Source organism: Helianthus annuus, chromosome 12 (genome assembly GCF_002127325.2).
Source record: "Helianthus annuus cultivar XRQ/B chromosome 12, HanXRQr2.0-SUNRISE, whole genome shotgun sequence".
Taxonomy (NCBI): domain Eukaryota; kingdom Viridiplantae; phylum Streptophyta; class Magnoliopsida; order Asterales; family Asteraceae; genus Helianthus; species Helianthus annuus.
In genome coordinates this window covers 99,557,290-99,575,862 of record NC_035444.2, presented here as the reverse complement: position 1 = coordinate 99,575,862, position 18,573 = coordinate 99,557,290, and the positions used below count along the sequence as shown (strand labels likewise).

The 18,573-nt window shown below is 37.0% G+C and overlaps 1 protein-coding gene across 1 annotated transcript; it reads left to right on the top strand.

The window, feature by feature from the left end:
• The first annotated feature begins 2,975 nt into the window (after positions 1 to 2,975).
• On the top strand, positions 2,976 to 18,086 carry LOC110895763 (proteasome adapter and scaffold protein ECM29). Its single transcript, XM_022143119.2, has 31 exons — positions 2,976 to 3,227; positions 4,183 to 4,350; positions 4,441 to 4,530; positions 5,906 to 6,042; positions 6,126 to 6,216; positions 6,298 to 6,380; positions 6,976 to 7,082; positions 7,177 to 7,329; positions 8,132 to 8,196; positions 8,282 to 8,369; positions 8,464 to 8,542; positions 8,621 to 8,729; positions 8,821 to 8,880; positions 8,976 to 9,094; positions 9,177 to 9,558; positions 10,209 to 10,393; positions 10,479 to 10,705; positions 10,783 to 10,952; positions 11,428 to 11,778; positions 11,880 to 12,047; positions 13,037 to 13,330; positions 13,420 to 13,596; positions 13,683 to 13,946; positions 14,045 to 14,143; positions 14,228 to 14,748; positions 15,553 to 15,706; positions 15,821 to 15,931; positions 16,805 to 17,096; positions 17,190 to 17,348; positions 17,434 to 17,537; positions 17,612 to 18,086. Exons 1-31 carry the CDS (start codon positions 3,045 to 3,047, stop codon positions 17,876 to 17,878), a joined length of 5,457 nt encoding a protein of 1,818 aa, XP_021998811.1. The 5' UTR covers positions 2,976 to 3,044; the 3' UTR covers positions 17,879 to 18,086.
• The last annotated feature ends 487 nt before the right edge of the window (positions 18,087 to 18,573 follow it).

The window sequence follows — 18,573 nt, the reverse complement described above, 5'->3', positions numbered from 1 at the left end:
GGGCTGCGCCATATTCCAGATCGCTCGCGGCCCGCATGAACTTGGATGCACTTCTACGCGGCCCGCATGAACTAAAGATTTAAACGAAATCTGGTTATACTCTCGCGCGACCCGCGTTAAGTTGAGGTGAGGTCCCATGCGGCCCGCCTCAACTTAGTTTTTATTGTTTTTATTTATATTATATGTTATTTTGTATTTTGGGCTCGGTTTTCACATACGGGGCACATATAAAGACACATTGAGATATTTAAAATATATTAGGGTGTTAGAAATATTATGAGGGTGTCGGTTTTACCGAGGGTTGTTATAATAGGTCAACATAGGGTCTTAGAAAGTCAAATCATATGTTTTGATGTAGTTTCGCTTATGTGTACACTTAGCTAGAGGTTCCGCTTTTGTGTCATCATAAGGTTTCGCTTATTAGGTTAAATGAGGTTTCGCTTATTTGGCTTGTCATTCAAGCGAAACCACATGAACTATAAATAGCAGTCTTAAGCGAAACCTTGTCATTCATGCATGTATATTGAAGCGAAACTGTTGAGAGCATTTGGTACTGAAACTCTGTCAATTTGTAATCAGAATGCAATAAAAGGAAAGGAATTGAATAGGAAAGTTGTTGTTACTTCATTTACGTTGATTCCGCCTTCGTACGTGAAGATGAACGTTCTCTACTGACTATTCAGGGTCGGAACACGGTCCAACACACATATAGTCATAGTATGCACAAATTAACACAACAGCTATACAACTCATATAATCCCACAATTCACGTATATGTACTGAAACAATGCTTAACAGGTGTGTGTACCATACCAAGTGTACGAACCAAATTTTTTTCACTTGATCATCAGTAAACATCGTTAACAATAAACATCATCATTAACAGCAGGCATTATCAACCAACAGTAGACATCATGGCTTTATTAACATAATCAAAATCATTCAGCACACAAGTTAACCTAGTTCATAGCTCATGTGTTTTGTTAACATAATATAGTGTTCCAGTTGTTTGCCTTAGACAGTGGAAGACCTGACTTAACCACTGGTTCCTTGTGACGAAACCTTGAAGTGTTTCGTCGATGATGAGAATGACGAAACTCAGGTGCTTCGTCGGCTGGGTGCATGGCGAAACTCAGAGGTTTCGTCGACAATGTGCATGGCGAAACCCTCATTTGTTTCGTCGATGGGTTGCATGGCGAAACCCTTAGATGTTTCGTCGATAGGCCTTACAGTTTCCATGTTTCCCCTACAGTTTCATGTTTCTCAACCCTAGTCATAATAACCAATCATTTGCAAATCATCGCACAATCATTCCAGTAACCTAGTTTCATGTAACTAGCAATCATATCACATAACACGTACCCTACTCGCTAGCAAATCGCTAACATAAGATCGTCAATCGAATCGAACCAACATAACCCACAAACGGACCACACAGTTTTGTTAGTTTGCTCAGTAACAATCTATCGAGTCCTAACTTAACAACCAACTCATATTCATCACATAACATTCCAAATCCGCAACCTAATGTCGGAACCCTAATTCACAAACAATCACAGCAACATAATCTCATCGAATAACAAATATAGGCACTAACCGATATGCGGAAAAGCACTAGAGATCTTGGGGATCCGGGAGAGATATTGGAATAACGTCAGAGCTTCACGGGAAACTAAACTTGCCGTCGAACAAGAAAGAAAGGAATAGTCTAGGGTTTTTGGTTAACGTAACAGTTTACAAGTCTGATTATATGAGTAACTGGAAGGTGGGCTTCACACTAACCTGGGCCGAAGCCCACATAGCGATGAAAGGCTCATGGGCAATGAAACCCCATGTTTCGTCGGGACCAATGGGCGACGAAACCCCATGTTTCGTCGGGTTCCTCTTTCACCGAGCACCAAGTTTATTAAAATGAGTTTATTAACATACACCCTTTATTAATTCACCAAAACCAACTTAAATCAAATTAAAATCACTTTAGAATAACATACACAATATGACGAACAACAAAATACGAAAACGGGATTATAAAACAGATGACGTGTAAAAGAAAAGTCTTGGAATCTCGGGTTGTCACATCTGGTACCGTCGGTGGTGGTGGGTTTGGTACAGGATGTGTTAGAGGTGGCTGTTGTGGTGTGATTGCAGGTGGTGGCGAGATAGGGGCGACGGGTTGGGTACGACGGTGGGTGAAGGTGCAGCGGTGGTGGTGGGTTGGGTGCGGCGGTGGTGGTGGGTTAGGTCCATTGTTGCTGCAGATCGTATTCTCTGTATCCTATAACAGATTTTCGTCCGGTACAGTTTCAGTTTGCCGGAATTCAAGACCTCGCTGGAGAACATCATACATCATCGATATAACGCGAAACGTAAGCTCTAATCTATGTCTTTCTGTTCGTCTTTCTTATAGAATCAAAACCCCTATCTTTATTTTTGTGAACAATCTCTATGAGGAATGGATTGGAAGGTTAAAAGGGGGGTTAGGGTTCGTATTGTATTGTTTGAAGAAGAGGTATGACAAGGGAGGTGGTTGGCAGCATGTGGGGGTGGGAATGGCGGCAGTAGTGGTGGTGGCGGTGGCCGGAGGAGGTATAACAGTGAAGGTTGATGCTGGAGGTTGTTGCAGTGGAGGTTGATGCTGGAGGTTGTTGCAGGGCCTTATTGTTTAATCATTTTACATATTTAGTCCCTTGATAAAAGTTCTTTACAAAATAGTCCTTGAAGAAGTAAAATGACAAGAATACCCTCATGTGCAAGACACATGACCACATTTAACAAAAAAATCTGACTGAGTTAGGGCTATAGGACATAACGTATAGACTTTTGAAACGTTAAAGACAAAACTCGTCACATTTAAAGGCAAATGATACCGCCTGCAATTTGGTACCAAGAGAAAACTTCTAATTTACTCGTATTTTTATCATCGAGAGGGACAAAGGAGGTTTTGTTGAGGGGTCAAAGAACGCCATCCTGTGTGTACAGACCCTCCGGATCAAAGCATTCTCTCCTTTTATGCTCTTCCAAGACAAACTAAAAACTCCACAACAATGGCTTCTACAGCATCAGGATCTACGTCAGGGAAATCAGATGTGGAAATGGAAGAGATGCTTGATCGAATGCTCACTCGATTGGCACTCTGCGATGAACCCAAACTCGAAAACTTGCTCTCCAAGCTACTTCCTCTTACCATCTCCTCCCTCTCTCGTTCTTCCTCTGCCGTCCGCACCAAGGTATCTTCGATTCTATCTTACTCAACTGCTGAGGCAATTTCTTTCTATACCACCTTATGTCTTATTGTTAATTCAATTGGATACAACTCTGATTGAGAAATCGAACCACAGCATGTATGTGTGTATTGCAAATTCGTGAATGAACCAAAGAAGAAGATACAAATTTGGGGATTGTTTTGCAGATAACTCTGGGCAGTTATAATTCAAATTTTAAATTAGATTGCCTCAACCTGCCTTTATTTTTTGTCTCAAAATTATAACGAATTTGGGGACTGCGCCCGAACACTCGGAATTGTTATAACAACTCGAACAAGGGTGCACTCTCGCACCTCCTAACTCATTCGATGTATATTATAATTCCCTTTGGTCACCAAGTTAGTCCCAAAATATCTAACATTAACAACAATCAAACTTTTCTTCAACTTCCATTTTATCATTCATACAAATAAGATCGGCTTTGAACGTGAATTACTAGTTCTAAGATGAGATTACTTGTTGACAAAGTAACCAGACCTAAATCAAACCGTGGCTTTTAAGTTTTTATTCTTTACACGTTATTTTATGTGCTATAGGCTGTGTCAAAGTTGCATGAGGAGTTCAATATCAAAACCAGTAAATAAAGGTTGTTTTAATTGAATATGAGTGCATTCATAAATCACTTGATTTATTGTCTCTTTGTTGGAGGTGTTATAAATTCTCATGATAAGTTTTTATATTTGTCTGCGTGTTTTGTTAGCTTTTGATTGCGACACTCACATATCTTTTCTTTTGTTGTGTGCTTGTGTTTTTTCGTTGTGCTGGCTGTCGCTGAAAGGGTATTGGCGAGTAAAGCTACTAGTTAACCACAGTGCTAGCTCTAAATAGTCTATTTGTTTTTAGTTGATTCAAGTTTATCGTTACTTTTGAGACACTTGTAGAAATAATGTCCGATTTGACTTTTTGTCGGTTATAATAGGTGATGGAAATCCTGAGCCATGTGAACAAGAGAGTGAAACACCAGCAACATATAGGTTTGCCTTTGGAAGAGTTATGGCAGTTGTATATGGAAAATAATGCTGCTTTGATGGTTAGAAACTTTTGCATTGTGTATGTCGAGATGGCATTCGACCGTGTCACCAAAGAGGTTTGTATGAGGTTTTTTCTTGTATTAATCGGGAAGTTGTTTGCAATTTTTATCTGAATTCTATTTTTCTTTAAAAATTCTTACATTCAGAAAAAGGAAAATATCGCTCCAACTATGATAGCTAACATCTCAAAGCTTCCTTCTCAACACCAAGATATAATTTTGAGAATGGTCTTAAAGGTATGTTTTACTTCTATTTCCTAAGCATTTTTCCAATGCAGTTTTTTTATTGTTTGTTAGTCGCCATATGTATACTCGATGATTCATATAATCCATCCGCCTGCACTATATATACTTCTAACTTCTCACCTAATCACACATCCATATACAATTTGCTTTTCTATATGCCGGTTAGTAGATCTCCATATGCCAAGAGCACCCAATGGTATCACGTGTCACGTGTGCCTGCAAATTGTTTTCCATCAGTATGTAGAGTCCAACTACATATAGACCTTTTTTTTTCTCATTTGTGCGTATGCAATACTCACATTTGTTTCTGTATTCATGTCTTAAGTCTATATCTGCTGTATTAACCACAAATATTTACACAAAAACAAACCATGTAATGCCATATTAAAACAAAGAGGAGTAAAGTACATGGATGGTCCCTGTGGTTAACCAAAATTTTGGATCTAGTCTCTAGTTTTTCAAAAGTACATAGATGGTCCCTGTGGTTTGCACTTTGTAACGTATTTAGCCCCCGGCTTTTGCCAAAAGTACACGGATGGTCCTGTGGTTTGCAATTTGTAACGTATTTAGTCCCCAACTTTTGCCAAAAGTATATGAATGGTCCCTGGGGTATGCACTTTGTAACGCATTTAGTTCCCTGTGGTTTGCCATTTGTAACGCATTTAGTCCCAACATTTAGTGACTAAATGTGTTACAAAGTGCATGCCACAGGGACCATTACTTTTGGCAAAAGTTGGGACCAAATGCGTTACAAAGTGCAAACCACAGGGACCATCCGTGTACCTTAAAAAATGAGGACTAAATCCAAAATTTTGGTTAACCACAGGGACCATCAAACACAGAGAATTAAGAAGACAAACATGTAGATTGACATTGGATTAGACCCCACTCTTTACTTTTTTGAAACCTCCATCATCCTCATCATACTCAGTAAATCCCACCGATAGCAAAGCTAAGGTAGGGTCTGAGGAGGGTAAGATGTAGACAACCTTACCTCTATCCCATAGGAATAGAGAGGCTACTTCCAGTGAGATCCCTGACTCGATAGTAGTTTTGTATCAAGCCTTGGACATAAGGCACATAACACTCAACAATTGGTACAAAAGCCGATTGGTGCATGTACCCCCTTGTCTTTCGGCTACCAACGCCACCACATGATGCATGATTAACCGTCCCTCGCTTTTTAACATTATTTTCACGAAATTAGTAAAATAACGTTAAAATTAGTGCACTTTCACTTTTGCCCCCCGAGGGCCCACACATATATACATTATATGCGCATACTTTTTTGAAACCTAAGTTATGTAATTTCTACTATCATATGTCCATTTCGACCACTGGCTTACAACCCTTTCATTGATCATAGGTGATTGGAGAATGTCACTCAAGTCAAATTAGTGATGAAATTGCTGCAAAGTATCGACTCATTAATGAACCTCAAGACAAGGAGATGTTTGTTGAATTTTGTCTTCATATGCTTTTGTATCAGCCACCATCTGCTAGGTTCGAATCATGTTCTCTTTATTCATATCAAAATGTAATCATAATTTTCATCATGAAACCTGACACGCTATCCCAAATTTCAGCGGGGGATCTCCACCAGGGCTTTCAGTTTCTCAAAGCAATCGTGTGATGGGGAAAACTCCACTGAATCATGACATGCTTCTAATAAGAAAGGTGAAGCCATTGGAGTGTTTTAGCACTAATTGTTGTGCTTTTGTTATTGATGCTTTTTTTATTTCATCTTCTGTTTTGTAGTTGGGTTTATTGAACGTTGTAGATGTCATGGAGCTGCCGGTGGAACTTGTATATCCTCTCTATGTTGCTGCATGTGCAGATAGGTACACGCTCTTTATTATTTTTAGATCCGAGTAAAATGCCATTTTCATCCTTGAGGTTTGGCCACTTTTGCGACTTTCATCCAAAGGTTTGTTTTTCCGCATTTGGATCCAAAAGGTTTAAAATCTTTCCCTATCATCGGCTCATTAACTCCATCCATTTTTCTTTGTTAAGTCAGGGGTATTTTCGTCTGTTTACCTATATTATATTTGTTCTTTATTCACTAAGGGTATTTTGAATACTTGTACATTATGCTAAATGCTAAATGCTTGTACATAATGTGAAAAAAAACCGAATTGCCCTTTAAGTTAACAAAAAAGACGGAAATACCTCTGACTTAACGGAGAAAAATGGTTGGAGCTAACGAGCCAGATGAAAATGGCAAGATTTTAAATGTTTTGGATCCATATGTGGAAAAACAAACCTTTGGACGAAAGTCGCAAAACAGGCCAAACCTCAGTGACGAAAATGACATTTTACTCTTTTTATCCAGTAAATTATTAATCATTTCAAATTTTTATTAACTTTTAGTCTTTGGCATGCTTGCTAGCTAAGGACTAAGGATGAGTTCATGTTTTTTGGGTATTGTTCTTTCAGACACGAGCCTGTAATAAAGAGAGGCGAGGAACTTTTGAAAAAGAAAGCTTCTGGAGTAAATTTAGATGACCCCAAGCTCATAAATCGGCTGTTTTTGCTATTCAATGGTATGGACAGTTGAACCATGTTGCTGTCTGCATGAAACAGATAATTAAAAGAGCATAGGGTAATCTTAAATGTACATTGATCGTTGTTGTGTAGGGAGTGTTGGAGCCGAACATATTGCTGCAGATTCAAGAGTGAATCCTGGGAATCCTGCTTTGAGAGTGAGGTTGATGTCGGCTTTTTGTCGGTCGGTCACAGCAGCAAATAGTTTTCCTTCAACTTTACAATGTATATTTGGTTGCATATATGGTACGCGTGTTTTGCTTTGTGCTATTTTAGTATTTCAAGCTCCAAAGTGGCTTTTTTTTTTGCTTATTTACATGCATCCAGGTGGTAATGATATATATATATATATATATATATATATATATATATATATATATATATATATAGGGTTGGGCTATATAGAAAACCCTATCTATATAAAAAAACCCTAGAAAACCCAACCTCCCGACATTTTTTTTTTTTTTTTTTTTGAAAAAAATAACACATGTAATATACATGTTTTTAAGACTTTTGGGCCAAAAAAATCAAAAAAGCGCCGAAGGGATAATTTAAAAAAAAAAAAAAATTCAGCAATTTCTGTCTTTTTTGCCTAACACATGTTAGGCACTGAAATTTGTTTATTTTTTTAAAAAAAATCCCTTCGGCGCTTTTTTGTTTTTTTTGGCCCAAAACACTCTAAAACATGTATATTACATGTGTAATTTTTTTCAAAAAAAAAATGTCGGGAGGTTGGGTAAAAATGGGGGGAGATTTGGGTTTCCAGAGTTTTCTACCTAAATGAGGGTTTTCTGTCTAGCATTGTCCTATATATATATATATATTATGGATGAATATATTCTATGTAGATGATATTTTTGTATCTGTTACAACAAACCTAATATTTGGATCATTTTGAATATGATCATCTATAGATATGGTAACTATCTTTGTGCTGATGAGAGAATGCTTCATCTTGACCGTTAAATCTCACACTTTTGTTTCATCAGATTGCATATCTATTATTGGGGTTTTCGATGTTAACAATGTGAAAACGTTCTTTTTCTAGGAAATGGTACCACATCAAGGTTAAAGCAATTAGGAATGGAGTTCACTGTATGGGTTTTTAAGCATGTAAGTGATGTTTCTTATCAATTTTTGCATGTATTTGAGCTCTTTTGAAATTCCCTTTTCATTTCATTACCTCGAAAATATACAGGCCAAAATTGATCAGCTTAAACTTATGGGTCCTGTTATACTTAGTGGCGTTCTCAAGTCCCTTGATGGTTATACTGGTTCAGAATCAGGTATCTGTGTAAAAACCTTTTGTGTCAATTGGATATGTTTTTTTCTCTCTGTCTTTTGGGTTGTAAAGTGGATTTAAAATCTCATTCATCGTAGACTCAATTGCACGGGAGACCAAAACCTTTGCTTTCCAAGCAATTGGATTGCTTGCTAAGCGCTTGCCTCAGCTTTTCAGGTACCATTTGCTTTGGTTTAGTATCATGACTTATCAAGTAAGTAACTAACGTGATGGTGCATTATACTTATTCTGCAGAGATAAAATTGACATGGCTGTTCGGCTTTTTAATGCTCTGAAAGTAGAGTCTCCGTCGATTCGCCTAATTGTTCAAGAAGCAACCAACTCTCTTGCTATTGCATATAAAGTATGGCTTCCAACCAAATCACTCTACGTAACAGTTACTTAACTTTTCTCTAATGGAATCAGTTCTTAACCGTGTGTTGATTGATTGTTAGGATGCCCCTGTAACAGTCTTAAATGAATTAGAATCACTTGTGCTCGAAAATTCTCAAGTGGTACAATCCATTTACATGCTAATTCTTCATTTTTTTTTTCTTACTAAATTGACATAATATTTGGAATATTGAATTCATTATGTTATTGGTACAAGGAACAAGGTGAAGTACGCTTTTGTGCGATGAGATGGGCGACGACTTTATTCGACTCACAACATTGCCCAAGCCGGTTTATCTGTATGCTTGGTGCTTCAGACACTAAACTGGATATAAGGTATGTTAACTGTTATGTATGTGTATATTCTTATATTAACTGCATATTCAAAATATGTTACATTTACTAAATTTCTGTGTAGGGAGATGGCATTGGAAGGTCTCTTCCTCGGTAAAGATCAAGGAAGATCCACTATCGAAAGCATAAATCTCAAGCACCCTAAACTTGCAGACATGCTAAACTATATTGTTAGACAACAACCTCAGTTGCTAGAATCCAGTGAAATAAGGGAAGAACGGCTTCTTTTTCCATCCCAAACATACGTGGCTGCAATCAGGTTTTTGTTACAGTGCTTTGAGGCGGATGTGGAGCAAAACACAGCAACAGAAAGAACCCCTGAGTTTGTGTCTTCATTAGGGAACATGTGTTTACTGTTAGAGCATGCAATGGCGTACGACAGTTCTGTGGACTTGCATGCTACCGCCTCTAAAGCTCTAATCAAAATCGGATCTCACTTTCCCGAGGTATGCTATTTGTACATTCCTACTCTTGTCCACTGTCTCATTTGTAGGGCTGCAAACGAACCGAACTGTTCAACGAACAATTTGGCGGGAAGTTTGTTCGTTTAATAAACGAACGAACATGAAAAAGAATTTTTGTTTGTTTAGTTAAATGAACGAACATGAACAGAGGCCGCGTTCGTTTATGTTCGATAGTTCATTAGTGTTCTTAGTTTTTAAATTTTACTTCATAGTTCTAACAAATAAAATATTTAACAAGTATCAGTATTATATATTGTGTTCATAAACGCTTGTTTCCATTTGTGTTCATGAACGTTTTTTCGCATTCGCTGCCTAAAATTAACAAACGAACACGAACACGTTCATGTCTTTAACGTACGAACATGAAACATAAAATATCGTTCGGTAAGTGTTCATGAACAGTTCGTGAACACATATTTCCTTAACAAACGAACACTAACACGTTCATGTCCTTAACGTACGAACATGAAACATAAAATATCGTTCGGTAAGTGTTCATGAACAGTTTGTGAACACATATTTCCTTAACAAACGAACACGAACAAGAACAAGGTGTTGCTCGTGTTCGTTCGGTTCGTTTGCAGCCCTACTTATTTGTGTTCTTGATTTTGATAAACACTGTTAAATTTTAGATGTTAGCATCCCGATATGCGATTAGAGTACCATGGTTAAAGCAATTGCTAGCCCATGTAGACCTAGACACGCGGGAATGTGCAGCTCGTTTACTTGGAATTGCTTCTTGTGGTCTTCCTATATCTGCCGCTTCTGATCTTATTAATGAACTGATTTCATCGGTGAAAGGATCGGGAAAGTCAAGGTTTGTCCATTGCAACATAACAATTTATATACGTTTTAGGTCTTGTGTTTCTGATATCGTTGGTTGATTTTACATTGTTCATCAGGTTTGAAATTCAGCATGGAATGATATGTGCTCTTGGATATGTCACCGCCAACTGTTTGTTAAGAACTCCTACTGTCACAAATTCGTTATTTCAAAACACATTGAAATGTCTAGTGGATGTAGTCAATTCCGAGACTGCTACTTTAGCTTCTGTTGCAATGCAAGGTTTAGGTCATATTGGGCTTTGTTCCCCACTCCCGAAGTTGGATCACGACTCTGGCGGCACAGGTGAATATTGAAATATCTATATCAGATACTTTTTAACTATGTGGGTCACAACTATTTTCTTATTCTTTGAACTTCAGATGACGTTTTGACATTATTGCGTGAAAAGTTAAGCAAGGTACTCTCTGGTGATGATATCAAAGCAACTCAAAGAATTGTTCTATCTTTGGGACATATGTGTGTGAAAGAATCGTCTTCTACCATGATCAGTGATGCACTTGACTTAATCTTTAGTCTTGCCCGCTCTAAGGTAGATCAAGTTACTTCCAGTTTCTAGTTTATTGTTATTTACAAACTTCCTGTATATTATTTAGAGTAAAATGCCATTTTCGTCCCCAAGGTTTGGCCAGTTTTGCGACTTTCGTCCAAAGGTTTGAAATCTTGCCATTTTCATCTGGCTTGTTAACTCCATCTATTTTTCTCCATTAAGTCAGGGGTATATCTGTCTTTTTTGTTACCTTAAAGGGCAATTCGGTCTTTTCCACTTTATGTAAAAAGACCGAATTGCTCTTTAAGTTAACAAAAAAAAAGCGGAACTTAACGGGGAAAAATGGATGGAGTTAACGAGCCAATGAAAATGGCAAGATTTCAAACCTTTTGGATCCAGATGCGGAAAAACAAACTTTTGGACGAAAGTCGCTAAACTGGCCAAACCTCAGGGATGAAAATGACATTTTACTCTATTTTTTTATGTGAAAAGTTAATGTTTAGCATCAATGGAGCAGGTTGAGGACGTTCTTTTTGCTGGTGGTGAAGCTCTTTCATTTTTATGGGGCGGTGTTCCAGTGACGACTGATATGATCCTGAAAACCGACTACACTTCACTCTCCATGACTTCAAATTATTTGATGGCGGATATTTCCTCAGCTGAGCCGACGACATCTAGATTTATTGGGATTGAAGGAAATGAAGAGTACCATGTACTTGCTAGAGATATGATTACTAAAAAGCTCTTTGATGGTCTATTGTATAGTACCAAAAAAGAAGAGCGATGTAGTGGAACTGTGTGGTTAGTATCACTAACAATGTATTGCGGTCGTCACCCATCAATTCAGAAATTACTCCCAGACATCCAGGTATTTTAGTTTTCATGTATTTTATTCAATATGTTTTGGAAACTTGCTATTTATTTATTATCCTAAATATCGGTATCAATTTCCATGCTGTTTTATTGCAGGAAGCATTTTCACACCTAATTGGCGAGCAGAATGAACTCACACAAGAACTGGCATCGCAAGGCCTAAGTATTGTTTATGAACTTGGTGATGCGTCAATGAAGAAGAATTTGGTAAACGCACTAGTTGGCACTCTCACCGGTACAGGAAAGAGGAAAAGAGCTGTGAAGGTAGCACTTGAAAGTTATTCACTATTTTTTTTCCCTTCTTTATATCTTCTTTCTTTAGGGGCAATTTCATATATACCCCTACGGGTCAAGTTATTCTACAAAGGCTTCTAACTGTAAGAAGTATTTATAGAGTGACAAGTGTCCAATAACCTAAAATTAAACCCACTACATCACCACCCAAAACCTAAACCCCCACCCCACCACCACCCAAAAACCTAACCCCCCCCCCCCCCTCAGCAAATTTTTTTTTTTTTTTTTTTTGAGGGGTGGGTGATGGGGGAGGGGGTTTAGGTTTTTGGTGGTGGTGGATGTTTAAGTTTTTTTTTTTTTTTTTTTGTGTAGTGGGTTTTTTTAGGTTATTGGACACTTGTCACTTTATAAATCCTTCTTACACTTCTTACAATTAGGATCCTTTGTATTTGATCCTAATCCATACCCCTACAACCTTGCAAAATATCATATATACCCATGGAAAATTTTAAATATCATATATACCCTTACAAAGTAGTTGAAATATCATATATACCCAATTCATTAAAAAAAAAAATTCATAAAAGACAGTTTAACCCTTATTTTTCTAGAATTTTGAAATCTCGTATATGACCTTTAACATCAAGTATTATATTTTCTCATTTCTAGCTTAATTCATTTTAGCTTAAATATTATATATATGGAGAATACTATTGTTTATGGGAAAAAAATAAAAATAAAAAGGAGTAAAAATAAATTTAAGCTTAAAATGTGTTATAGAAAAATATGAAGTTAAAAGATGAGCATATATGAAACTTAGAAGTTAAATAAATAAGGGTAAAATGATTATTTATTAGATTGTTTTTAATAAATCGGGTATATTTGATATTTTAACTATTTTGTAAGGGCATATATGATATTTTTAGTTTTGGTTGGGTATATATGAAAATTTTCAAGTTTGTAAGGGTATATATGAAATTAATCCTTTTTATTAATATATTTTTGATATGAGTTTTCAGCTTGCGGAAGACACAGAAGTATTCCAAGAGGGATCGATTGGTGGAACTCTTAGTGGAGGGAAGCTTAGTACGTACAAGGAGCTCTGCAGTCTGGCAAATGAGATGGGACAACCGGACCTCGTGTATAAATTCATGGATTTGGCCAATCATCAAGCTTCGTTGAATTCAAAAAGAGGTGCGGCTTTTGGATTCTCGAAGATTGCCAAGCTGGCAGGGGATGCACTACAACCATATCTCCGTCAATTGGTTCCAAGGCTTGTACGCTACCAGTATGACCCTGACAAAAACGTGCAGGTATGCATGCTTCATTTTGTCTAGGTTGAAGGGTATTTTCAGTTTTTTAAGGGCATTTCGTCATCCGGAAAGTTTCTTATTATTTATAGGATGCGATGGCGCATATTTGGAAATCACTTGTAGCAGACTCCAAAAAAACCATTGATGAATATTTGGATCTTATCATTGAAGATCTGTTAGTGCAATGTGGTTCCAGGCTTTGGCGTTCTCGCGAGTCTTCCTGTCTTGCTCTTGCGGACTTGATTCAAGGACGTAAATTTGACCAGGTTTTATACATGATCCCCTTGTTGTTCACACAATTCTTGCACCCTTGTGATCATCATCTTTCCGTTTTTGTACAAATGCTTTGTAGGTTAGTAAGCATCTAAAGAACATATGGACGGCTGCATTTCGAGCTATGGATGACATTAAGGAGACTGTTAGAACTTCTGGGGAAAGACTATGCCGTGCTGTTACATCGTTAACATTAAGGCTGTGCGACATTTCTCTCACAGAAATTTCTGATGCAAGAAAAGCAATGGATATTGTTCTGCCTTTGTTACTTACTGATGGAATAATGAGTAAAGTAGATGATATTCGAAAGGCATCAATTACAATTGTCACAAAACTTGCTAAGGTAATGTTATATATTCTCTTGTTTTGAACGAACTAAAATGTTATTAATCTTGCAACTAGTAAATCAATAACAATTTGAAATTTACATCATGTTTCCAGGGTGCAGGGGTTGCAATCCGTCCGCATTTATCTGAATTAGTTGTTTGCATGCTTGAAAGTTTATCAAGCCTTGAGGATCAAGGACTGAATTACGTTGAGGTTTGTTTAATCATATAACACACACACACACACACACTCACTCTTCCGTTATTTTTATAATGATATCACTATGCACAACAACAGAGGCATGCAGAAAACGCTGGCATACAAACAGAGAAGCTTGAAAACTTACGAATTTCAATCGCAAAGGGCTCTCCACTGTGGGAAACTCTTAACATGTGCATAGAGGTTGTTGACGAACAATCACTAGAACAGTTGATTCCCCGTCTTTCTCAGTTGGTTCGATCTGGTGTTGGTCTAAATACTAGGGTTGGTGTTGCTAGCTTTATTAGCCTGTTAGTTCAAAAAGTGGGTGACAGTATTAAACCGTTCACAAGCACGCTACTTAGGCTCCTATTTGTAGCGGTGAAGGAGGAGAGAAGTGCAGCATCCAAACGTGCCTTTGCAAATGCTTGTGCGTTTCTCATAAAGTTTGCGGCTCCTTCTCAAGTCCATAAGCTTATTGAGCAAACTGCTGCTTTGCATACTGGCGATAGAAATTCGCAGATCGCATGTGCGTTTTTATTGAAAAGCTATGCATCTACCTCTTCTGACATCTTGACTGGCTATTATGCCACCGTTGTTCCAGTTATTTTTCTTTCAAGGTTAGCTTCTGAAATATGCTTTTCATGTTACCATGCTTGATGGTACTGATTGGCTCTGTTACATGTTTTTCTAGCCGCACTTTTGTGGTTTTGGGCATATATGTAGGGAGAGGATCATGAGAAAACTACTTAAATGTGAGAAAACTAAAAAACTCCCAAAAAAGCTTTACCTTTTTTAACATTTTTGGCTGTAAGTCTAGCATTTTTAAGATAAACAAAAAAAGAACAAATTAGTATTACACATGTGCAACATATGTTATGTTGGACATGTGTTATACTATTTTTTTTTTTGTATCTTAAAAATGCAGCCAAAAAATGTAAAAAAAAAAAAAAAAAATTGGTGTGTTTTTCAGTTTTTTGGGAGTTTTTTAGTTTTCTCATGATCCATCCCCTATGTGTCATTCTAAAAGTTTAAAGTTATGTATTTCCCCTCTACCTCTAAAACACTAAAGCCTTATTTTTCCAGAAACACATAATACAATAAAGACTCAATATATGAAACTTCAGCTGCCTGAAAATTAGAACTAAATAGACTACAACATTTTTTTGTTAAATATGATATTACATGTTTTGGACAAATATGATTATTTTTTTGGACTGGGAAACATGTATTTTTCAAACTTTTAAAAGGATACACACACATGTACATATATATATATATATATGTAATCCTGGTATATATTCTATGTGCACGACAACTGACTTTGTAGTCATGGCCATTATATAAAAGGAATAATAGTTTGCATTGGAGCTTTTTACATCATACAATGTTAGTCATATGTTATCGCTATGGTTGTTACGCAGATTTGAGGATGACAAGAATGTGTCCAGACTATATGAGGACTTATGGGAAGAAAATATGACGAGTGAACGTCTCACCCTTCAGTTGTATATAGGCGAAATTGTTACTTTAATAACCGAGGGAATTGCATCATCGTCTTGGGCTAGTAAGAGGAAGGTAACCTCTTTTATCGCCACTTCTTGCAGACTCCCATTCTTATTTATTGCATAGCAGAAAAAAAAAAGAGTTTTATATTATAGGCTATTATATTGCTTTATGTGTCTTACGTAGGCAGCCAAAGCAATCGTAAAGCTTTGTGAAGTCTTGGAGGAATCTGTTTCTTCATATCATCAAGTGTTACTCACATCTCTTATGAAAGAAGTTCCTGGCCGTATTTGGGAGGTTCGTTTATCTTTAATTTGAATGGCAAACTTTTTTTTTACCGGAATTATAATTATAAGTTATTCTTTCACATTTTTGGCATCCATCCTTTCTGAATTTATTGCAACTTATCGTATTTTTCTCTTCTGAAACAAAATATAAGTTAAAAAAGTGTGGCATGATTAATGGTAACCTTGAGTTTTTAGTCTCTTTTTTCAATTTTCAAGATTGATAATTACACCCCTCAACTTTTTAGAAATTTCTAAATTGTCATTTTGACCCCCCTTGAGTTTTTAAAGTTTCAAGTTTACTCTGTACATTCATTCTTTAGCTAAAACAACACTGATTTCTTACGTGCTTATATTCGTGTCGGTATAAATTCTAGTTGGTTTACGTTTCAACGTAATTTTTTTTTTTCAGAAACGCGTTATAATACGTTTTCATGCTTAGTTTTATGTACGTGTTCAGTTGGCCTACATTTCAACCTAAATTTTTTTCGGAAACGAGTCGGGTCAAATATAATACGTATAAATTCGAGTTATTGTACGTTTCGACGCTGCCACAACGCGCGGCTGGTAAAATAACTAGTTATAATTGTTTTACAACTAGAAATAGTTGACATTTGAATTTTGAAGTCAAAGTTGGAGTATAGTAGATAGCTGAACATGTATAGTAATATAGTATTGCGCAAATCTTAAAAGCATTCTTAATAATGTTGACTTTTTACCCTTCAGTCTCTTTTCAGAGACACGTATGAATCTGAAAATCAGTAACTTGTATCTCAACAGAGTTACTGATATGTATATTTAGAATCGTCTAATCTACAATACGTCTCTTATAAGAATTAATTACAGAAGTATATGGTTTATGCTAACTCATGGTAATATCCGACAGGGAAAAGAAGATATATTGGAAGCATTGTCCGCTCTATGTACATCCTGTCACACGGCAATTTCGGCAGCTGATCCAGCCATTGAAAATGACATTTTGAGTGTTGTAACCTCAGCATGTAATAAGAAAGTCAACAAGTTTCGTGATGCAGCCTTTCGCTGTCTAGACAAAGTTTTAAAAGCCTTCAAAAATCCAGACTTCTTTGGTGTGGTCTTCCCGTTATTGTTTGAAATGTGCAATGGTGCCTTCATTTCCAAACAAGGGTCGTCATCACTGAACGGTACTGATAAAACAGGTCAGATATGCTTTTTTTTTTTTTTTTGGTAATTGACAATTCAAGCATGATGAGATTTATTACAATTTTACAACTAATCGATCCCTAATACAGAGACGCGTGAGACAGAAGATACTTCTGTTCCTCATGATAAGATTATAGAGTGCATTACATCCTGTGTCATTCTTGCACGATTAAACGACATTATCAAGTGGCAAAAGGACTTGGTGCACGTTTATTTAAATTCCCTAGCACCTGCAATCTCTTGGATAGGTATGTGGTATGCTTTATTATTATTTTTTTTTTTTTTTGGTTAAAATTCTTATATCACACTTTGTTGTCAACTTGATGTGAACAGTTAAAGTTTCGGTCTTCACATCAATCAAAGAACTATGCTCAAGGATAAGTGAAGGGTTGAAGGATATGGATCAAGGAGTCGATGTTTCATCATTAGTTATAGAGGTAACTGAATTTCATTGTCAACCATCTTTGACCAAGTTTGTAAGCCTAATCGTAAGTTGGCTTTTCGCTTGCAGTTGTTTTATTCTGTGTCACCTAAGGTGATCGATTGTATATCCATAATAAAGATTGCCCAAGTTCACATCGCAGCTTCAGAGTGTCTTGACGAAGTGACAAAGCTGTACAGAGACTTTACTCGAGCAAGAGGTGCGCAAGTACAAGTAGAAGTAGGTTTTAAAACGGAGCTTGTTCATCAATGGGAAATTGAAAAAAATGAGCAGGCCAAGTCATTAATGAAGAATTGCATCGACATTATCGACTCTCTGCAAAACAAATCTCTCTAGAACATATTTTTTATGGCTTTTCTCTACATTACTTTTTTCTAAACTTTTATCTTCTGAGCCAAATGCTTGATTATTTACAAACATGATTTCGCAATATGTGTAGAAAAGATTAGGATCATATGAAGCTTTTTGTTTTCCTTTTCGCTTGATTTGTAGATTTGTGATCGAACAATATATGGAAAGGTTACAACTGCAATATGAACCGAAAGAGGTGATACGTAGGATAGTAAATGATTCGAGCTCGAGCGTAAATGGACAGGATTGAAACATATAGCCATTCTTATTGAGCTTGAGAATAAACTTATCTGCATGAAGAAACCAACTGCATGCCTACCGCCTGCTAAGTGCTAACCAGGAAATAACAAAACAAAGAAGGTGCATGGCCATGGATTACGCATACTGATATGTACATGAGGCACGCATCATTCCTCCGCTTAATTCTTCCTTGTCCGCAAGGAAAAAGACCCGGGTGAGGCAGCACTTGGTTCCTCCCGTGACATCCGTGGCGGGTGCCATGTTCATCTACAAAGTCACCTATCGTGAATAGTTGTGGTCTTTCACAATGGTGGTTGGAAACTAACTTCTCATTGCAATGATAACAAAGACCCTTTTTTCGGTGTTCTCATGCCTTGGTGTTGGTGAGGTGATGATGGAAAGTAAAGCCAGTGGTAGATTTCCTGTCGGTCATTGGGTTG